Source organism: Benincasa hispida, chromosome 10 (genome assembly GCF_027475165.1).
Source record: "Benincasa hispida cultivar pf3 chromosome 10, pf3_genome.v1.1, whole genome shotgun sequence".
Lineage (NCBI taxonomy): Eukaryota > Viridiplantae > Streptophyta > Magnoliopsida > Cucurbitales > Cucurbitaceae > Benincasa > Benincasa hispida.
In genome coordinates, this window is record NC_143487.1 from 61,881,357 (window position 1) to 61,901,593 (window position 20,237).

The window sequence follows — 20,237 nt, forward strand, 5'->3', positions numbered from 1 at the left end:
AGTGCTCTGATGACGAGCATAAATGCACGTCATCTTAGGCCTTTTATTTAGAATTATGAGGATTGTTAAGTGAAATATGCGGCGAATATGTTAGGAATTCATGAGAAAATGAGTTTGCATCGTTTGACATTAAAAATCTCGGCTAACCCACCATTATGTGTTATTATGCGTTCAATTGTCTATCTTTGTAGCTAATGCAGGAAGTGGACGCATACGTGGAAGTCGAGCTATCGCAAAGACAACCGTATGCGAGGAATTTCTACATTGCAAAGGTGAACGCATACGTTCGACGCATGGATGATGCGACCATCAACTGCATGCGTCCATCACATAGAAGTTGCGGTCGTCAAGTGAATGCGGTCATCGAGTGAATGCGGTCATCGCAAGGAGATTGCGGCTACATGATGATAACCATAATAGAGTGATGAACACAAGGTTGGTGGAATGGAAACATAAACGCATATCTCGGGAGAATCAAAAGATGATGTTGACATTTCACCTACCACGCCGTTAGTAGCAGAGATTCAGAAAAGAACCATCGTGCCGCGAATGTCAGAATCAGAGCAGGTCCATTAATGTTGTCAGCGATCAAGCTCTATAAATTGAAGCCGCTGAGCAGAATTTCAAATCATCCAAGTTTCTACCTTCGAGTGGATCCTTGTGATTCAGATGAAAGCGTGAGAGGAAAGCTTGAGAGTTCTTCGTCCCCTTCATCCATTCCGAGTGACGACCGAAGCCTTCGCTGAAGTTAGAGCTCAAGAGAGTCAGCTCTACCGCCCATCCATGGCACCACCGATAGCCTTGATACACATCTGCTAGAAGCAAGACATTGTTTCCAGCTGGTCTTTTCATTTTCTCTGCTTTCCTTATATTGTATTGTATTACATTATGGCTTAAGAAATTAATACATTTTGTGATCAATGCATTATATATTTTCCTTCGACTCCATCTCCAACTTCATTTACTTAGCATCCTTAATTTTCATTGCATCACTTAGTGAGACTGTTAGAGTATCGCATACTTAATCATGTGGCATAGGAATATGAAGCATGTAGCAAACCACCGAGAGGTGTGCGTTGCGTGAGTGTTGTGAGAAAACCTTATTTGCTTAGTGTGAAGCTATAGCAGCACTTGTCTATAGGTGTTGTCTATGAGTAAAATCAGCAACAACTAACTGTCTGGGAGGGTAAGTGATTGGTCGCATTAAGCCATGTAAGCAAGTGTTCACTAGAGATAGGATTAATCTTACGTCAGCCAAGTTTATGCGATTACCTTGTCTTATGAGCACATCATTCATCATTTAGGCATACTTGGGAGAGTAGTCTAAAAACCAAATCTAAGACTCGAGAGAGCGGATTGGAACGCATAAGCATGAATGGGGAACTTAGAGATAAGTTTCGTTTACTATTACACAGCGTATGCACCCTACGGATGGGATATTGTATACATCCAGAAGTAGGATACGGTGGTATACACTCATCTTGTTTATGTGTGGGAATACACATCGCATGCGTCCTAGAAATAGGCACAAGTGTGTGTAGCTTGATCGCATAGCTTTGCGCTGGCTGGGGTTGCCTTTGCGGTCAAGCTCAGTGTGCAATGAAGGCATCCTCATATTTTATGTATTTTTCCATGCATTTTACTACGCGTTAACAATTGTTGTGTCTCTACCTTTCATGCGTATTCCCATTGCTTTGTCTGTTAGTTAGGAGTAGGAGTAGTTTATTAGCTTATACCCCTCATCATTCTTTTATTCATCCGCCGTAAACACCTCACCGCATACACTTAGGTACAAGTCCCTGAGTTCGACCTCGAATCACCCGAGAAACTTACGTCCGGGTTATACTTGGCGCGAGCGCAAGAAAACTTGTGACAGGAACGTATGATCATTGCATTTGAGATCAACGCATATTTTCCTTTCCATCGCATGACCACCGATGCATGAGTACAAACGCATAACTTAATACATGCTTCGCATGATTGTGTCCCACATAATTTTAGTCACCAAGTTTTTGGCGCCGTTGTCGGGGACTTGACAGCTAATAGTTTGTTGAGTTTTGTGTTTTTGCAGGCAAACTTTTTACCTTGGGAGTATTGTAGCTTGTGCGACCAAGTTGCAAATAGTATTGAAGTGTAGGCAATGCACCGAAATCCAGTATTGACCCCAAGGTAGAAGGGCAATCAGTCGCATGAGCTGAAGGTAGTTCTAAGCACATGGTGGCCAACATGCGCCCAACAATTGCCGGAAGTTCCAATGGTCAGGGCGAGCCCGTTAACCTAAGCAGTTGAGAGAAATCTCCTACCTGGAAGACTCCTTGCGGTGACCACTCCAATTTCTCCAGGGACGTCTTCTACTCTATCTTTACTTTGCTTTTCTTAGTTTAGTTTATTTTCATTGTTATTTTGGATATGCAGCTGCTTCCTTGGTTGTGGTGCGTTTGCTCCTTGTAGGTGCAGAAATAATTCTCCTCGGTGTGCAGTACAACGGAAGAATTCCCTCCATCCTTCAATGCATGGCTTCAATTGCATGAACTCCAAAGCATGGTCGCATGCGTTATTCTACTTAAGGTTCTTTTCTTGTTATCTTTTATGCATTATCCTTTTGAAATTCTCCTTGTTCGATTGTGTTCCTTTACGATGCATTTATGATGGTATGTATAATTCACCGCATTCGCTAACTAAGCATCGCAAGACTCACCTTACTTTTAATAGCTTCTTCAAATTTTGAAACTCTTAAGTTTTATGTGCAAACCTTCGTTCAAACATTTATTACCGCATTCCTGTTGATTTTGTTTTTAGTTTTGCGGTGAGAACCCTGCCAACCTCTAAGTTTGGGGGTGGCAGTGATCCCAGAGAATTGCGTTCATTACATTGCGATCATTTATCAAAAAAAAAAATTGAGAATAACAACTTCAATGTCAACGCAATAGGGAAACCCATGTTGATAAGAGTTAAGTTGTGAAAGGCACTTACTCGGGGATAAATTGATGCAATCACAAAAGTTGAGGATATAAATTGGTAGAATTATGAAAGTTTGGAGTTTAAATTGATACAATCCCAATAGTTCAACGGTAAAAATCATATTTTTCCTTAAATTTTATCTGTTTTTCTATAATGATTCATGTTTATTTTCATTAATTATCCAATCATATACAAACAAATTTTAATAGATAAAAAGGAAGAAATAATTCTTCAAAAAAACTAATAGTAAACATGGAATATTTTATTAGTTTTCTTTTTTGATAAAAAAAAAATTAAAACCCTACAAAAATTGAGGTCAAGTAATAGAGATTTACATATAAAATAATGATTAAAGGCCTGTTAATGAAAAATGGATAAAGAAACAGGAAGGAAAAGTAGATGAGTGAAAGAAACGAGAGACACGTATCAATAAATCACTTTTTAATTAATTTCAAAGTGCAAACGAGTGGTTCGCTTTCTTAAAAATCTGTCATCGTACCTAAAAATTTATTAATCTCAAATTTATCGTTTCATATTGATCCATTTTTTTTATAAAAATTATTCTTCTTAAATTTTTATCAAATAATTTAAATTAAAAAAAAATTAGTTGCATTTTATATCACATAGAATTACAAATTAATTATCCATATAAAAATAATAGATATAATAAGTCTACTTTGGCTCATATAATTAAATTACACTCATTCATTATTAATTTATCACACACTACCGTTTTTCTAATTTAAATTTGAAATTCTATTTTACATTCATTTCAATTTTAAAAAATACAAATGCCACCAAATATTTAAAAAGTTATATCAATCCCAAACTAAATTGAGAGATGCACAAATAAGAAGAAAGAGGAGAAAGACGAGAAAGTAGGGTATCATGATGGAATAATCTATCAAACATATATATTTAAAAAATGAGAAATGAGAACTACAAACGAGAAAAAAAAAAAAAAAAACTTTATCAAATGAACATGCACACTTTTTTTTTTTTTTAATTTTACAATTAGTCAGAGGTTATCCAATGCTTAGTACCCAACCCTTTTAAAAAGTTAGGTACATTTTTCCCATTGTTTTTAAAACAAAGTATCAATAAGTATATAAAAAGATCCCAATGAAAAGTAGGTTAAATCATGAGTATAATCTCTCAATTTTGTAATTTATGTCTATTTCTTTCTAAACTTTTGAATATGTCGAATAGATCATGATATTTTTAATTACCTAATAAGTATCTATTCAAAATAACTATTAAAAATCAATATATCGATTCAATATAAATTTAAATATCTAATATTGTCAAAAGCTTTCAATTTTGTGTTGAGCGGATCTTGAATTTTAAAAGTATCTGATAGATCGTTAAAGACCTATTGAATACAAAATTAAAACTTTAAAATTTAATATGACATAAAATTTAAAATTCATAAATCATTAAATACTTTCAAAAATTTATATCCAAATAAACACAAGTTGAAAGTTAAAGGGATTAATTTTGTAATTTATCCTAACAAAAAAATACCATTGACTTTGAGAAGGTGCTAATCAATTTTGTCAAGTGGGCCTATCAATTAAAGTTGCCATTTATGACCATACCATGTTAAACCTGTTTTTAAAGTATGGATCACATGTATGGGTTAGTATTTTTTCATCATCTTTTTAATGATTTCTTATGAGTTTTTGGTACTCAAAAAATTGTGAAATTCATGAATTCATTCTATAAAGTAGATTATTTTATTACTTTGAATTCTATTATATGATCTATTTAATTAAGATCCTAGATTTTTAATCGAGTATAAACTTAATATGTAAAAACATATTCCTAGTTAATTATGATTTAATAGAAATTCTAATTGAACTAGTATATAAACAGACCTTAGGGCTGTAATTTTCAATATACCAAAAAATACATATTCGGTCTCTCTATAATCTCATCTAAGGAAAGATCCCATTTAGGTTATGTCGAGGTTTGGTTAAAGAAGACAATAACCACCTTGTAGTTACCATTAATCTCGCAATGAAATCCGGTATGTTATTTATTATTGACAATTTAGCATGAATAATCCTAAGAATTAATCTTTTTAATATAGATTAAAAGAAATTTTATCTAACATACCATACGTAGAGTACACAAAGTTCATTAATTGATAGAGATTAGGAAAGAAAGGAGCATAAATATTTATTAAAGTTTTAATTGATAAAGATAGGACCTAAACTTCATTAATTAATAGAGATTAGGAAGGAAGGGACTATAAATTTATCAAGGTTTTAGTTGATAGAGATTAGGACCTAAACTTGTATGGATTAGGGATGAAGTTTGGTTTAAGAGTAAATGTGAACTAATTAATTTATAAGTAATAGTTTAACAGTGATATAAATCATAGGTGGCGAATATTGACCATTGACTAAAAATATATACATAAATAAATCTAAAAATGTTGAGAGATAATGGCAATACCAATAGATTCCCACCGTAGTGATAGCAAACATAAGCAACACGATAACACTATAACTTGATCTGACGTTTGCAAATTAATTATATGACCCAAAAAATAAAGATTTTAAAAATCTAAGAAAATTAAAAAGAAAATGCATTGAAATTCACGTGCCACAATTCTGATCAAACTCATCCACAATTCTATCCTATTTATTCACAAGATTAGGCATTACAAACCTTACACAAAAGGAGAAAAGTAAACCAAAAAAAAAAAAAAGAAAAGAAACGAAATGGCTCTTCTTCACCTCTCTCTTTTAGCTTCAAAGTTGTCTATCTTCTGCCCTATCACCAACAGAAATGTTGTTATCGGAAACGTTCCTAACAACTACGGCGTTCCACCATCTCAAAATTATTATCAACCTCCTATTATTAGGGTAATTTATATGTTTAACCATTTTTTCATTTTTTCATTGCCTAAATTTTATTTAAAGTAATGATTTCAAGGTCAGTTAATTTGATTATTCTGGAATTAATTTGGTCACATTTTTATATAGGCTACTATGTTTAGTAGTATCGAGGTTTGAAGTTGATATATCTATTTAGTCTCATAAGTTTCAAAATGACCATTTTTGTACTTATCTTTTGAAAAATGATTGTAAATGACGAATTAGCTAGCTCAATATATAATCTTCGATAATGATGTGGCTTCCCTCACCTTTCTTTCTTCTCTCCATCATTTTCTCAAACCCTTCTCAAGTAAATATTCCCATGTGTCTTTTTCTTTTTGTCATCCCCATTACCTAGTAAAGAATGAGGACCGTCTTTCAGTTTATATATTAATAAAAACTAGAATGAAAAATTCAATTTATACCGTTCGACCTTTAGATTATATCACTTGTGAACCTCAAACTTAGTAATTGTATCAATAAAAAGTTTAAACTTGAGTGGTTTTTCATCTTCTCATCTTAGTCTAATTTTTAGTGTTTTTGTTCCCAACTTAGTTAGGAAAAACATATTTATAATCCTCTCTCATGCATTTCTAACATATATTTTAAACTTGTCACATAATATTTTTCAGTTAAAATCTGTTGGAGTTGGAGGTAGGATGTGCTTAAAAGCATCAACACGATCTGATAATGTTATTGTGAGACAGTGTGCAAATTATCATCCCCCTATGTGGAAAGATGAATTTATTCAATCATTACATAATGATTACAAGGTATGTATTTAGAGAATTTTTCTAGTGCAACGGTAATGTTATACTCTGTTTATTCATACTATAAATTTAACTTCATAAATATTCATGGATCCCATTTAATGCGAGTCCCACCCTATTTTAAAAAGTACATTGACATGATATACAATAAGTAGAGCTAATATGGAAAATTGTCCATACTACTATGTATAGGAAATTTTTCTTTTCGTAATATAAGAAATTTTTCTTTCTTTCTTTTTCCTTTACATTTCAATATAACTCTTCCAATAATAATAATGATAGTTCTAAGAACTATGTAAACGAAAGGAACCAAATGTTTTTGAAAAATATGTTTAGCTTAAATTGCAAAAAATATATAATTATAAACTATGAGATTGGTTTCAATTATACTTCGAATTTTGAAAAGATTTATTTTAATCGTTGAAGTTTGAATTTTATTTCAAAACAATCATTGTGAGATTTTGTTGTTTAAATTATAAGTAAAAAAAAAAGTCTTATCACAATTATAAATACATACATGAAAAAGAAAAAGATAAAGGCATGCAACATTTGTGAACAATATATGTTATCCCCTTTGTCTTTTAACCTCACACCCTTAAAATAAACATACATTTTCTATATTTCGAGTATTTATTAATTAAACAGTAATCACTAAAAAGTTTTTTTGTTTGGGAAGCACTTTAAAACACTTAATAGGGGTGTTTTTCTTTCACTTACAATCTAAAATGCTTTTCAAGTAGTGTCTTCAAAGTTTTCAAAACCATTTTCCACCGTGCCATCCAATGTAATATTAATATTAGAATTTTAAAACGATTTAATATTAGTTAAAATTATGTGGATGGCATTAGTTCAAAATTCTTTTAATGTTAATGTCAGGGAGAAATATATCAAAGACGGCTCAACCAACTCAAAGGACAAGTTAAGACGTTGCTCCGAGAAAGAAGAGACTCTTTGGAGCAACTAGAGCTCATTGATACCTTACAAAATCTTGGAATATCATACCACTTTGAGAGTGAAATTAAAGATATCTTAGAAAGAATAAGCAACAAGTTCTACAAAGAGGACCTGAAGACGAAGGGTCTCTATGCAACTTCACTTGAATTTAGACTCCTAAGACAACATCAATTTTATATTTCTGAAGGTCTGTATTGGAGAATATATTATATAACCAATGAAAGTAGGTTTTTATCAATATCATACATCTATTACTTTGAATAATGATTTTTTTTTTAATTATGGACAGAGGTTTTCAATGCCTTCAAAGATGAGATGGGAAACTTCAAAACATGCTTTTATGAAGATATAAATGGAATGTTATCATTATATGAAGCTTCATTCTTATCAATCAAAGGAGAAACTATTTTAGAGGCAGCAAAATGCTTTGCAATCAACTACTTAAAGGAATACATCAAATCAAGCAAAGATGACCTCAAAGTAGAGATCGTAAAGCATGCCTTGGAGCTTCCCTTACATTGGAGGATACAAAGATTAGAGGCAAGATGGTTTATTGATATGTATGAGAGAAATGGAACCATAAACCCTATTCTTCTTGAAATTGCTAAGCTTGATTTCAACATTATGCAATCTATCTACCAAGAAGATCTTAAATATGCATCAAGGTAATTATGACAAAAAACCATTTTTTTCCAAATATTTTATAAAAAGTGAATTTAGCTCAACAGTATTTCACATCACCTTTTCCCCTATAGCTAGTTGAAGGTTCAATCTTCATCTCCACAATTGTTGTGCTTAAATAAGAAATAATATTTCTACTAATTCCCTTATTCTAATGAGGCTTTTTACCTTTAAAAAGTTGGTGGAATAACACAGAACTTGGACAAAAGCTGAGCTTTGCAAGAGACCAGTTGATGGAAAACTTCTATTGGACAATAGGCATTGGATTTGAAGCAGAGCTTACATATTTTAGAAGAATGGGTACAAAGATTGTGTCATTGATAACAATGATTGATGATGTTTATGATGTCTATGGCACATTGGAGGAACTCAAGCTCTTTACAAATGCTATAGAGAGGTAATTAATCAATAATCAATTTGAAAAATAAAAATAGAAAAAAAAATAATGCTATAAATAATCGACACATAAGAATTTATATGGTTCATTAACAATGTGTTAGTTACATTTATGAGAAAACTATTAAAGAGAATAACTCAAATCACAGATAAAAGTCTGTGATATCATCCCTATGGTTAAAAAGTTTATATAGCTAGCACATTTCTCTAAGTTCTAGGGTCAAAATCATAAATAACGTTGATATGATATATATATATATATATATATATAAAAGTTTTAGGTTTTTTTCTCCACAAGCAGCAGTTAAATTGCCTATAAATAAATGTTTAATTATTCTTAATTGTAATTTTAGTTGGGATATTGTTGCAATGGATCAACTTCCTGAGTATATGAAACAATGTTTGCTTACTCTCTATGATTCAATAAATGAGATAGCTTCTGAAGCACTGAGCAACCATGGAGTTGATGTCATGAAATACCTTAAGAAAGTGGTATGGTCTTATAATGAAAATTTAAAATTTTCAAATTTTACATCTCCTAAACATTTTAAAGTTAAAATATCATTTTGGTTTATGTACTATGAGAATTGTTCATTTTTAGTCCCTTAGACTACCAAATATCTAATTTTAGTCCTTGTACTCTAAAAAATCTTAAATTTGATCCATCAAAGTTAGTCTTTATCGAAATTGATTAAATAAAAACAATAATTTTCATACAAGAAAACTACACTATGTGAATATGTTTCCAAAATTTATGGTGAAGATGCTAACCGGTAATAAATAGATTATTAGAAAAAAAAAAAAAAAAAAAAAAAGGTCAATGAAAAGCTAGCAAAAGGGACTAATTTTATGATTTTTAAAATACGTGGACTAAAATTAGACATTTGAAAGTGCTAAGACTAAAATTGGACAAAAAGTATAGAGACCAAAATAGCCTTAGGCCCCGGATTTCGAATCCTTATTCAAATCCTAGGTTTGGGGCATAACATAATTTTTATACTATTGTCTAACTCAGCATGCCTAATTTGATGGTGCAGTGGGTAGATTTGTGCAAATCTTATCTAATAGAGTCAAATTGGTATCATGGTGGTTATAAACCAACACTGGAAGAATATATGAACAATGCATGGATTTCAGTAGCAGGACCAATTATGTTAGTTCATTCATATATTTTTGTATCATCTCAAATAACCGAGGAGGAATTGGAGAGATTGACACAATATGCTAACACAATTCGTTGCTCATCAACAATTATGCGACTTGCAAATGACCTACTATCACCATTGGTAAGTGAACAACGACATTATTTGATCTAAAAAAATAAAGTAAACTAAATTTGGATGGATATTTTCTTATTACATTTTGACACTGATTATAAAGTTTGACACTTTGTTATGATATTTTATCGTCCAGGATGAACAAAACGTTGGTGATGTTCCAAAATCAATTCAATGTTACATGAATGAGAAAGGTACATCTGAGAAGAATGCTCGTGAATATATAAGATATTTGGTAGACGAGTTATGGAAGAAGTTAAATGAATATGATGGTGAGAAACTGGTATCCTCTCAAACCTTCATCAAGATGTCCAAGAATCTTGCGCGGATATCTCAACATATGTATCATTATGGAGATGGACATACCATAGATCGTGACAAAGTAAAAGAAACTGTAGTGTCTCTTCTTGTAATGCCTATTACCATTCATTAATATAAAAAACAATAAGCTTATTGGAATAAAATATTACAATTACATAAGGCTATGATAAACTTTTTGACGGGATTGGAATTCCCAGCAGTGAAAGCAATTGGACGCATTAATCTCTAATTTCGTTTTATAGAACGCAGAAAATTCAAAGTGACAGAAACTATGGAAAACATAAACCTAGCATGCTCTCTACTGTGCAAATTAGAGAGAAAGGGATTAAGAAATCACTTACCCGTTGAAGACCAATTCTTCGCATTCCTCTCCAATTCACGTTGTCTTCTCCCAATCCCACAAATATTGTAACTGGCACCATCACGGGATATTTTCCATTATTCTCAAGGACGGGAACCGTGCAGAGTTACGGGCTTGCACATAAGTTTGGCAGGAGGGAAGAAGAAGGGAATTGAGAGAAAAAACTTCTCTGTAAACAACACAGAGAGAAGAAGAATAACTAGAGAAAGAGTGAGAGGGAGAGAACTTTCTCTCTCCTTATTTGTTAAGTGCGAGAAGGAGAAATTAAGGGGTGAGGGAGTTGTAACTGTCTCCCCTTTATTAAATTTGAAATAATTAAATTCAAATTCTAAATTTGAATTTAAAATATATATTAGCCACTTTAATATATATTTAAACTATATGTTATATCACATATAACATATAACCTATAGTTAATTATCACATATAACATAAACTATAGTTTATTGTTCTTTCAAATAACCTAAGGCATTAATATGAATCAAATTCATTTTAGTTTTAATCTATAGTTTTTATATGAATCACATTCATATAAATAATAATTGAATCATATTCAAATTATAACACCTCTCAATAAAATATATAAATTTAATATGAATCATATTCATATTAACTTTAACATATAATTTTATATGAATCATATTCAAATGGTTATTTCTCTCATAAAACTATATAAATTTAATATTTATTTCTATCATAAAAATGTATCAACATACATTATATTATATAATGTATCAATATACACTAGTATATCATACAATTAATTTCTTTTAATTAATTTGAATAATTCAAATCATACTTAAATTAATTTGATTTCCATCAGTTCTTATTGAGCTAACGATGGGACCTTATGAACCTATAGATTGAAGCTCCAATAATACGAGATTAATTGATTAAACTCTTTTAATCAAATTAATCAACATTCATTAACTGTCGGTCACTCCACTAAAAACCAATAGCTGAACTCTTTACACTATAGATATATTTCTATGTCCGTTGGATATAACCAATCAATAGTACGTTGACCCTTCACAAATTGCTCATAAGTATAGCTGGGCCAAGTTACTGTTTTACCCTTGTAGTTACATCCAACTCCTTAAGTACCACTGATCTCTCCAATGGACAATTAGTCATGATCTAACTATGACCAAACACCTCTCGGCCTAGGAGAGGGTGAGGCACCTTATTGTTCAAGCCCCAAAATCAGCCCTTAAGAGAGAAATTTATCTTCTTACCCTAACTATAGAAAATGTGAATTTCTTCTTGTGTAGCTGTGTTCCAACTCCCCAATCAGACGAATCCCCAAGATGGTCAGCTTATTGAGTCGGTGAATCTGGCCATTCTCACCCATACAAATCAAATGATCGCCCCCATAGGTAGGAGTTCACAACTCACTCAGGATCAAGGCCAAGTCACCTATGGTCATCCTAGGAAAATGTAAGTCTCTTCTAAAAACAGCGTTATAAAGAGAGACTTTCGTGGTCCGATCTTTATACAAACTCTTTTGTATAAGATACCCCTGTTCACATGTATCCACAAGAATGATCAGAATTAGATCATTTGTAGTACTATACAACAATTGTATCAATTACAAACCGGGTCGTATCAGTAGTGTTACCAGGATAAGGCACCCAACATTATCCATATACTACAAATCATTTAGGTTATCACTTAAACATGATCTACTTGTATGTCTCCACAAACATGTTTAAGTTACATTAGATAACCTTGGATCTTAGGTTAATAGATTGTTGCATAAGTAATATAAAATTAATCAACCATTGATTCAACTAATATAAAACTACGAGACTTTAGGGCATACACCCTAACAATCTCACTTGCACTAAAGCTAGGGAAATATGGGCCGGTGAAACATGTATTCTAGGGCATACAATATACCCTACATGCTCTCCCACTTGCCCTAGCGCACTAAAGACATGTCTCGTAGTTCTAGATGGTCTAGGAGATTCTCTCACACTTTAGCCTAGAGAATCCTTTTATATAATACAAACAGTTGGGTCAACAAGAACCATTTGTTCACCAATGAGATGTACTCACATTTCATGTTATTCCTTCCACTAGGTGCTTACATATGGTCTCCAACCTAATCCTTGAATCACATTATCACATAAAGTGAATAGATTAAATTATATCTAAAATAATTTCCAAATATCTCAAGACACCTTGAATAGGAAAATTATTGCTTCACAAGCAAAATACTTCCTTTTAGTCCAATACACACCATCTAGGATAAAACATGGATTTCTTTAAATCCAATATGAAACAATGTAACTCGTAAAAAATCAAATCTTAAACTATATACACTGAAGTTTCATTATTCGTTAGTTTTAATTTTCAGCACTCAATAGTCATACCATAGAATTCTCCGATTAAACCAACGAATTATATATTAAATGTTAATGAAGTCTAATGTAAAATTGATATCCCCTCAACATTTGAGGTATCTTAGGAAACATTTTCCTTAGACATATCAACGTTATTGTAGATTGGTACATTACCATTCCATCTTTAGCAATTGCATCGAATATTAAACAACTACTTTGTAAATATAAGATGCATGAGACAAATTAAACAACATGTCCTAAACATCTGTATGTAGACTTTTAATATACAGAATCAGTTCAAATCAACTATTTGAAATTGGTTGTACAATAAAAACTTGTATATTGATTTTTACTTCATTCATAATAAGCAAATATCAATATAAAACAGATAAATATCCATGTTTCATTTTCTCATCTATACAAGAATATCGTCACCGCTTAAAGTCATTGATTATGATAATATATCAAAAAATTTCTTGAAATTATATAGACACTTCGAACTTCTTTTCATAAAAGAAGATATTCATTTTTACACATCCCATATGCAATAATGAATGCACTAAGACTCTGGTGTAAAGCTAGGTCGAAAATTAACTCGTAGTCTATTTTCAACCAACAATTCTAACGTGTGTTTTTACCTTATGCCAAGAGTCTTATTTTGAAGATCTATATCTTCAAATACTACATTTTCAAGTTTTTTCATAGACCCCTGCATATCCTATGAGGTAGCCCCATCAATGAAAGTCTATAAGAAGTTGATTAGATTAAATACAGTACTTCATCTCATAATTATGACTTTAATAAATTTTGTCAACTTCTTTCAATACTTTTCATCTAGTATGACAGCTTTGACTTCCAATAATTCATAGTATAGTTTGAGTCACCACATGGCTCTCCCACTACTGAAAGATTCATAAGTTCTCTCCCAATACTTAAAGATTCATAAGTTTTCATTTTATCATCTTATATAACAATAAAGAGTTTAGGTAAGCCTTGATATAGAGGTCGAGTTATCTCATAACTCTCCCACTACTATGAAAACTTATTTGTTTGACAGTTAGAAATTGACGTTCAAATGAAACAAAGGGTTAATAACACATGTTAATTATTACATGGTGTTGCTTGAAATAAATTTATCAACAAAGTCTGCACCCTTCAACTTTACAAACAAATCAGTATTTGTCACACAAACACGTCATTTTACTTTGGAAAGTCCAAAGGAATACTTAGGTATCTTTTGAACATTACTTTTAATAAGGGCTTGTTTTGACACAAATGTCTCAACTTACCCAAAACCTGAAATGTCATAAATAAGTTTTACAACAATTCCATGATACAACAATATTTCGCAAACATGTTGGCAGAAATAACGTTCAAAACAATGCAATCAATAGTGCATTACCTTAATGAAGTCAGACATCAGTGCAATCTGAAAACATTAGGACTTAGTTCAACAGAGAACTTAAAATGTACTAAGTTGAATAAGGTCATATTTCTCCTGCAACAAAATGTCACACAAATTATACTAAATGCTCCAAGTGAGATCTCATCTCATCTTTGTCAATTAGGCTTAGTACACCAAATATCTGGTATTATTTATGATCAGATCATTATGTCACAATACGTTTGCCTAAGTGATTTAAACTTTAGTCTAATTTCTTTTGAACATTTCAAAGAAAATAAGACATGAGTTGAATTGGAACAGAATACATTTATTTATAAATACACATCAATCATATTAAGGAATTATCTATGAAATCAGACTTATGATTTCTAACATATGACCACTTAGGTCAAAAAAAGAAAGTCGAACATTGGCTAGATAACCTTATCTAATAAGGTTTAATGACACACCTGCATGAGAAACAAGGCTGTTGACAGGTAATAATAATTTAATAATAATTTAACTCTAACTCTTAGAGAAATACCCATAACTGTCATTTCTAATAACAAAAGTCATGTATCCTTCAGGAGAATAAAATTTGTCTTTACTTCCGGATTCATTAATCCTTACACTCTCATAGTTGAGTAGTAAATTTGTTAACTTTTCACACACAAAAATGTATGTATTTAATTGTGAACATATTTTCAAAACAACTTTTGTAAACAAGTCTAATTACCAAAACTATTCATACATTATGAAATATTTTAGTGATTTTTCTTGGAGAAATTGAATGTCTCTCATGATGATAAAAGCACCATATTCACCATATGCATTATGAAAACATGTTTAATTTTTCTTTCCGTAATATAGAAAATTTTTCGTTCTTTCTTTCTCCTTTACATTTCAAAACTCTTCCAATAATAACTATGTAAATGAAAGGAACCAAAAGTTTTTTTTAAAAAAAAATATTTAGTATAAATTACAAAAATATATATTTATAAACTATGAGATTAGTTTCAATTACACTTTGAATTTTGAAAAGATTTATTTTAATTATTGAAGTTTGAATTTTCTTTCAAAACAATCATGATGGGATTTTGTTGCTTAAATTATAAGCAAAAAAGCCTTATCACAATTCTAAATACATACATGAAAAAGAAAAGGACAAAGGCATCCAACATTTGTGAACAATATATGCTATCGCCTTCCTCTTTCAACCTCACACCATTAAAATAAACGTATATTTTCTGTGTTTCGAGTATTTATTAACTAAACAGTAATCACTAAAAAAAGGCATATTTACTACTAATTTTAACTTTAAAAAAATACTTTTGTTTCTTTTGGAAGCACTTTAAAATACTTGGACTTCGTTTTAGGATTGTTATAGCTTTTAAAATAATTACTAGTAGTTGTTCTTAAAAAAAAAAAAAAAAAAAAAACAGTTGTTAAAAAAAGTATTTGGTAAGTTCAAACCAGATTTGCTATAATTTAACTTTAACATTCAAATTATACATTATTTAATTATTATCTTTTAGTATATTAAATTGTTATGAGTTATTTATTTAGAATTTTTTAACTCTAAATTACAAACTATATTTACCCCCAAAAAGTAACTACATCATGTTATTTTATTAAATTATATTATAAAAACTTAAAAATAATTGTTGTATAAATTAATTGTAATGTACAAATGCTATTTGAATTTAATTACAAACAAAATGTGACAAAAAAAAAAAGCTACGTTATCTATTTTGTTTGCATCAAACTTGTAACAATATTGTATCTTAGAGCTTCTAATTCTTGGATGTGGAAATAAGTATTTCTATTACTCACATCAGAAACATTGATATCGTCTTCCATTTTTTCATTTAAATCATCATTATGAACATCACTCTTTTTCAAAATGACGTTCACTTCGATCATATTTTCTTATATAGTTGTGTAGTGTCATAGTTGCAATAATATCTTCACTTGCTTTTGAAGAGGATAACTAAACATCTCTTAAGATTTTTCATGCACTTATATAGTTGTGTAGTGCCATAGTTGCAATAATTATCTTCACTTGCTTTTGAAGAGGATAACTAGACATATCTCTTAAGATTTTTCATGCACTTATATAGTTGTGTAGTACCATAGTTGCAATAATTATCTTCACTTGCTTTTGAAAAGGATAACTAGACATATCTCTTAAGATTTTTCATGCACTTATATAGTTGTATAGTGCCATAGTTGCAATAATTATCTTCACTTACTTTTGAAGAGGATAATTAGGCATATTTCTTAATATTTTCCATGCATGATCATAAAACATTCTTTCAATTTGTTTGCCAACTCTAGATCTATATCTTCCTTTTGAAACTTCAGTGCATTTGGAATTTTGGACAAACTTAAGGTTAAAACTATTAAAAGATACTAATAGGGACAACAACCAAACCTTCGGTCATCCATCCGTCTAACTCATATCTAGGCATAGAGTTCAACCACGGATCACACCATGACTACTTCCAAGGCTCCATTTTGGTGGAGTTCCCAACAATCCTCCCCTCGAACAAAGGACCATCAAGCCTCCAATCATCCATCCGTCTAACTCATATCTAGGCTAACTCCTTTTCACCCGAGTATACCACCTATCCAATAGAGTTCAACCACGGATCACACCATGAATACTTCCAAGGCTCCATCTTTGTTCGGCATCGAGGATTCTAACGTGCATGGTTAATAGGAGCATGGCACAACGACCCTCAAACTATCTCCACAATGGTATGATATTGTCCACTTTGGGCATAAACCCTCATGGCTTTGCTTTTGGTTTCACCCCAAAAGGCCTCATCTACTAATGGATAGTCATTCTCACTTATATACCCATGATCCTCCTCTTATCTAACCAATTTGGGACTTTGGTCGTATTCCCAACAGATACCTACCTGCAATTTTGTTGTCACCGTTGCTTGGTTGCATCTATAGTTTTCTTTTGAGGGTTCCATCCAATGCCAATGTCTTTTCCATTTAGATCTTTCCAAAATTTCTAGTCACTTTTTAGTGCATCCCACTTACTTGTTTTTTAATTGTTGCCTACAATATTATTTGTCATTGCTCTACCAAAACTTGCTACTAAGCTCTTGATAACTTGTAGAAATAGAAGTTATTGTAACCTTTTACTTAGAATAATAAGGTTAGAAAAGTAGAATATATGTTAATCTTACTAGGAATTCATGCTTAAAATGATACTTGGGTTAAGTACATTCAAAATCCATGCGGACTAGTTATCGTGAGTTAACATGCACCAAAGTCTATATTTTGAAGTTATCACAGGAGTTGATCGCATACGCTGATCCTAATGAAGAAAAGTTGATCGCATGCCTTGGGATCTCTGATACTGGCCCATTGGATATTTTGCTTTAGCTTTACAAGGTTGACCATGATGATAGTGCTGACATTCTCACCTATCTTATCAATGATGGTGACTTTCCAAGAGCAGGATTACCAAAGCAATCAGCAGATGGCTCTATATATAGAGCCTTGATGCACGAGACAAAGAATTCGGATTTTGCCTGAGTTCTCCACTTAAGACAATTTTTTGTGATTACAAACGAAGAACAAAGAGAGATTATTTTATGAGAAACTTTCATATCCACCATTCTCTCCAAGTGACGACCGAAATCTCATCGAAGTAGAACTTGAGATAGCCTCTCCACTTCATTTTGCCATCACATACCAGTAGCCTTGACAATCACCTATTCGAAGCAAGAGATTGCTGAAAACAGCTTCTCATTCATTTTGTTTCTCATCTTTATCAGTTGTATTACATTGCGAATTAAGAAATTATTTCATTTGTAATCGACACTTCTAGCTTTATTTATATATATATATATATATTTCTACACATCATGACTACACCCATTATTTTCTTTCTTTTTACCACCTCCTCCTTTATTGTCATGAGTAACTAATTCTCTACGGGGTAAAGAGGAAGTTTGATATCATGAGCTAAGTTGAGAGTTCAAAGAGTTAATCTTGTTTGCTTAGTGTGAGGCTATGAAATGGTCACTCATAGAGTCAAGTAGTTATAACCAACTGTCCGAGAGGGTAAGTAGTTGTGGAACTCACTAAACAAAGTAAGAAGTGGTTCTAGAGATAGAAATAACCTCATGACTAATACAACATCATTCATGCGTCATAGAGATTATGACAAATGTGGCTGGCCACCGAGAGGTGTGCGATGAATGTATGATGCGACCTTGGATTACTCTTGACGTCAACTTAGAGACTTGATATTGGCTTCCCCTAAACCCTGTCTTCTCCATTCATTTTCACATACGTCAAAAGCTACTGATTATCGCAGCATTTTCAGATCTAGTTTCTATCTGCTTTTAGTTTGTTTAGATAGCCATAACGTAGTCTTTATCGCATGATTTCTCCCATTTTCGTACATTGTTAGTTTCCGCCACATAACATATTATTGTGCAAACCTTTCAATTACAAATTCTCCGTGTTCGATCTTGGATCATTACAAGAAACTTGTGACCTTGTTATACTTGGCAAGTCACAAGAAAACTTGTGATAGGAGTACATACGTACATACATTAATGCATATTTAATTAACGCATTGTCCATTGAGCTTTAAGTGTACACTCGATCGCATCATCACAATAAGTTCAGCACAACAAGATTTTGAAAAGCAATAGCTCTCCCATCCAAGTTTAGTGAAATAAGTTCCAAGGCGATGTCCTGTCTCAATTTCTACTATACATAAGTCACAAAAAAGGCCAATAATATGACGAATCCAAATAGCCTTATTTCGCAAAATAGGAGTTGCACTTTCAAAGTTGTAAGTTACATGACCATATTCTTTTCCATATCTACTGACGCAAACAAAATAAATTCTAAACTTGAGTTTGTGGTTTTTTTTACTTCCAAAATGTTGTTCCTTGAAAGTTAATTAATCGATGACACAATCATTTGGTACTATAACTTAATTGAATGAGTGTTTAAAAGCCTATACATTTTTATTAATTTTTTTATAAAAGAAATTAGTTAGTTTATTGAATAAATTACAAATTAATCTTCACATAACAAAAAAATAGATTAATGTGATAGAAGATTTTAACCATAAACATAATCTTTCAAAATTATTTATCATTATATAGGTACACAGATATCCTAGAGTGAGTCAATAGCACAAATAATTTCTAAAAGAATCTAGCAATTAACTATGAAATTTTAAATATATTTTATAAAATATCAAGATTTATGTAAAATTTAGTCAAAGCAAAAGAAAGAATACAAAGATTACAAAGATAAATTTCCCTCTCTCAATACTAATTATGCAAACAAAAGGGAAAATAAAATTTCTCAGAATTGTTTTAGTATTTGGAAGCGGTTTGTTTGTTTTTTTTTTTCTTTTCCTTTGTTTTATTTTCGTTTTTCCAAAGATTCAATACATTAAATTTGCAAAAACATAAATAATTAATAAAATAAAAACTAAATCTAATCTTTTTGAACAAAACCAATAGATTCATTTGTTGAAGGATTTATATTTTTTTTCTTCATTTTCTTATTTGATGAAATCACTCACACCTCTTCTTAAAAAAAGAGAGAAATCATCCACACATATTGTGCTAACACATAAACTTTATAGGCACAGTTACAACATTGGTTAATAGAAGATATTCCAGACTTCTAGATGCACAAATAATAGTAGAAAATATAAGATGGCTCACATCCCTATGATTATTAGTTGATTTTTAGTATTAATATAATCAACAAATACTATAGATCTATTAATTTGTAAATCAAGAAAAGAATAAGAGGCAAGATATAAAAAAGCTCGAATGCAGGTAACACCAATCATCATTAGTTTTCTTTTACCCCATCTGGAATTAATGAAATCAAAATTTAAATT

At 31.3% G+C, this 20,237-nt stretch overlaps 1 protein-coding gene across 1 annotated transcript; it reads left to right on the forward strand.

Annotated features, from left to right (window-relative positions):
* Positions 1-5,640: 5,640 nt before the first annotated feature.
* LOC120088003 (terpene synthase 10-like) lies at positions 5,641-10,404 on the forward strand. The gene is made up of 8 exons (XM_039045029.2): positions 5,641-5,834; positions 6,479-6,619; positions 7,493-7,757; positions 7,860-8,235; positions 8,430-8,648; positions 9,001-9,139; positions 9,685-9,933; positions 10,061-10,404. Exons 1-8 carry the CDS (start codon positions 5,691-5,693, stop codon positions 10,355-10,357), a joined length of 1,830 nt encoding a protein of 609 aa, XP_038900957.2. The 5' UTR covers positions 5,641-5,690; the 3' UTR covers positions 10,358-10,404.
* Positions 10,405-20,237: the final 9,833 nt, after the last annotated feature.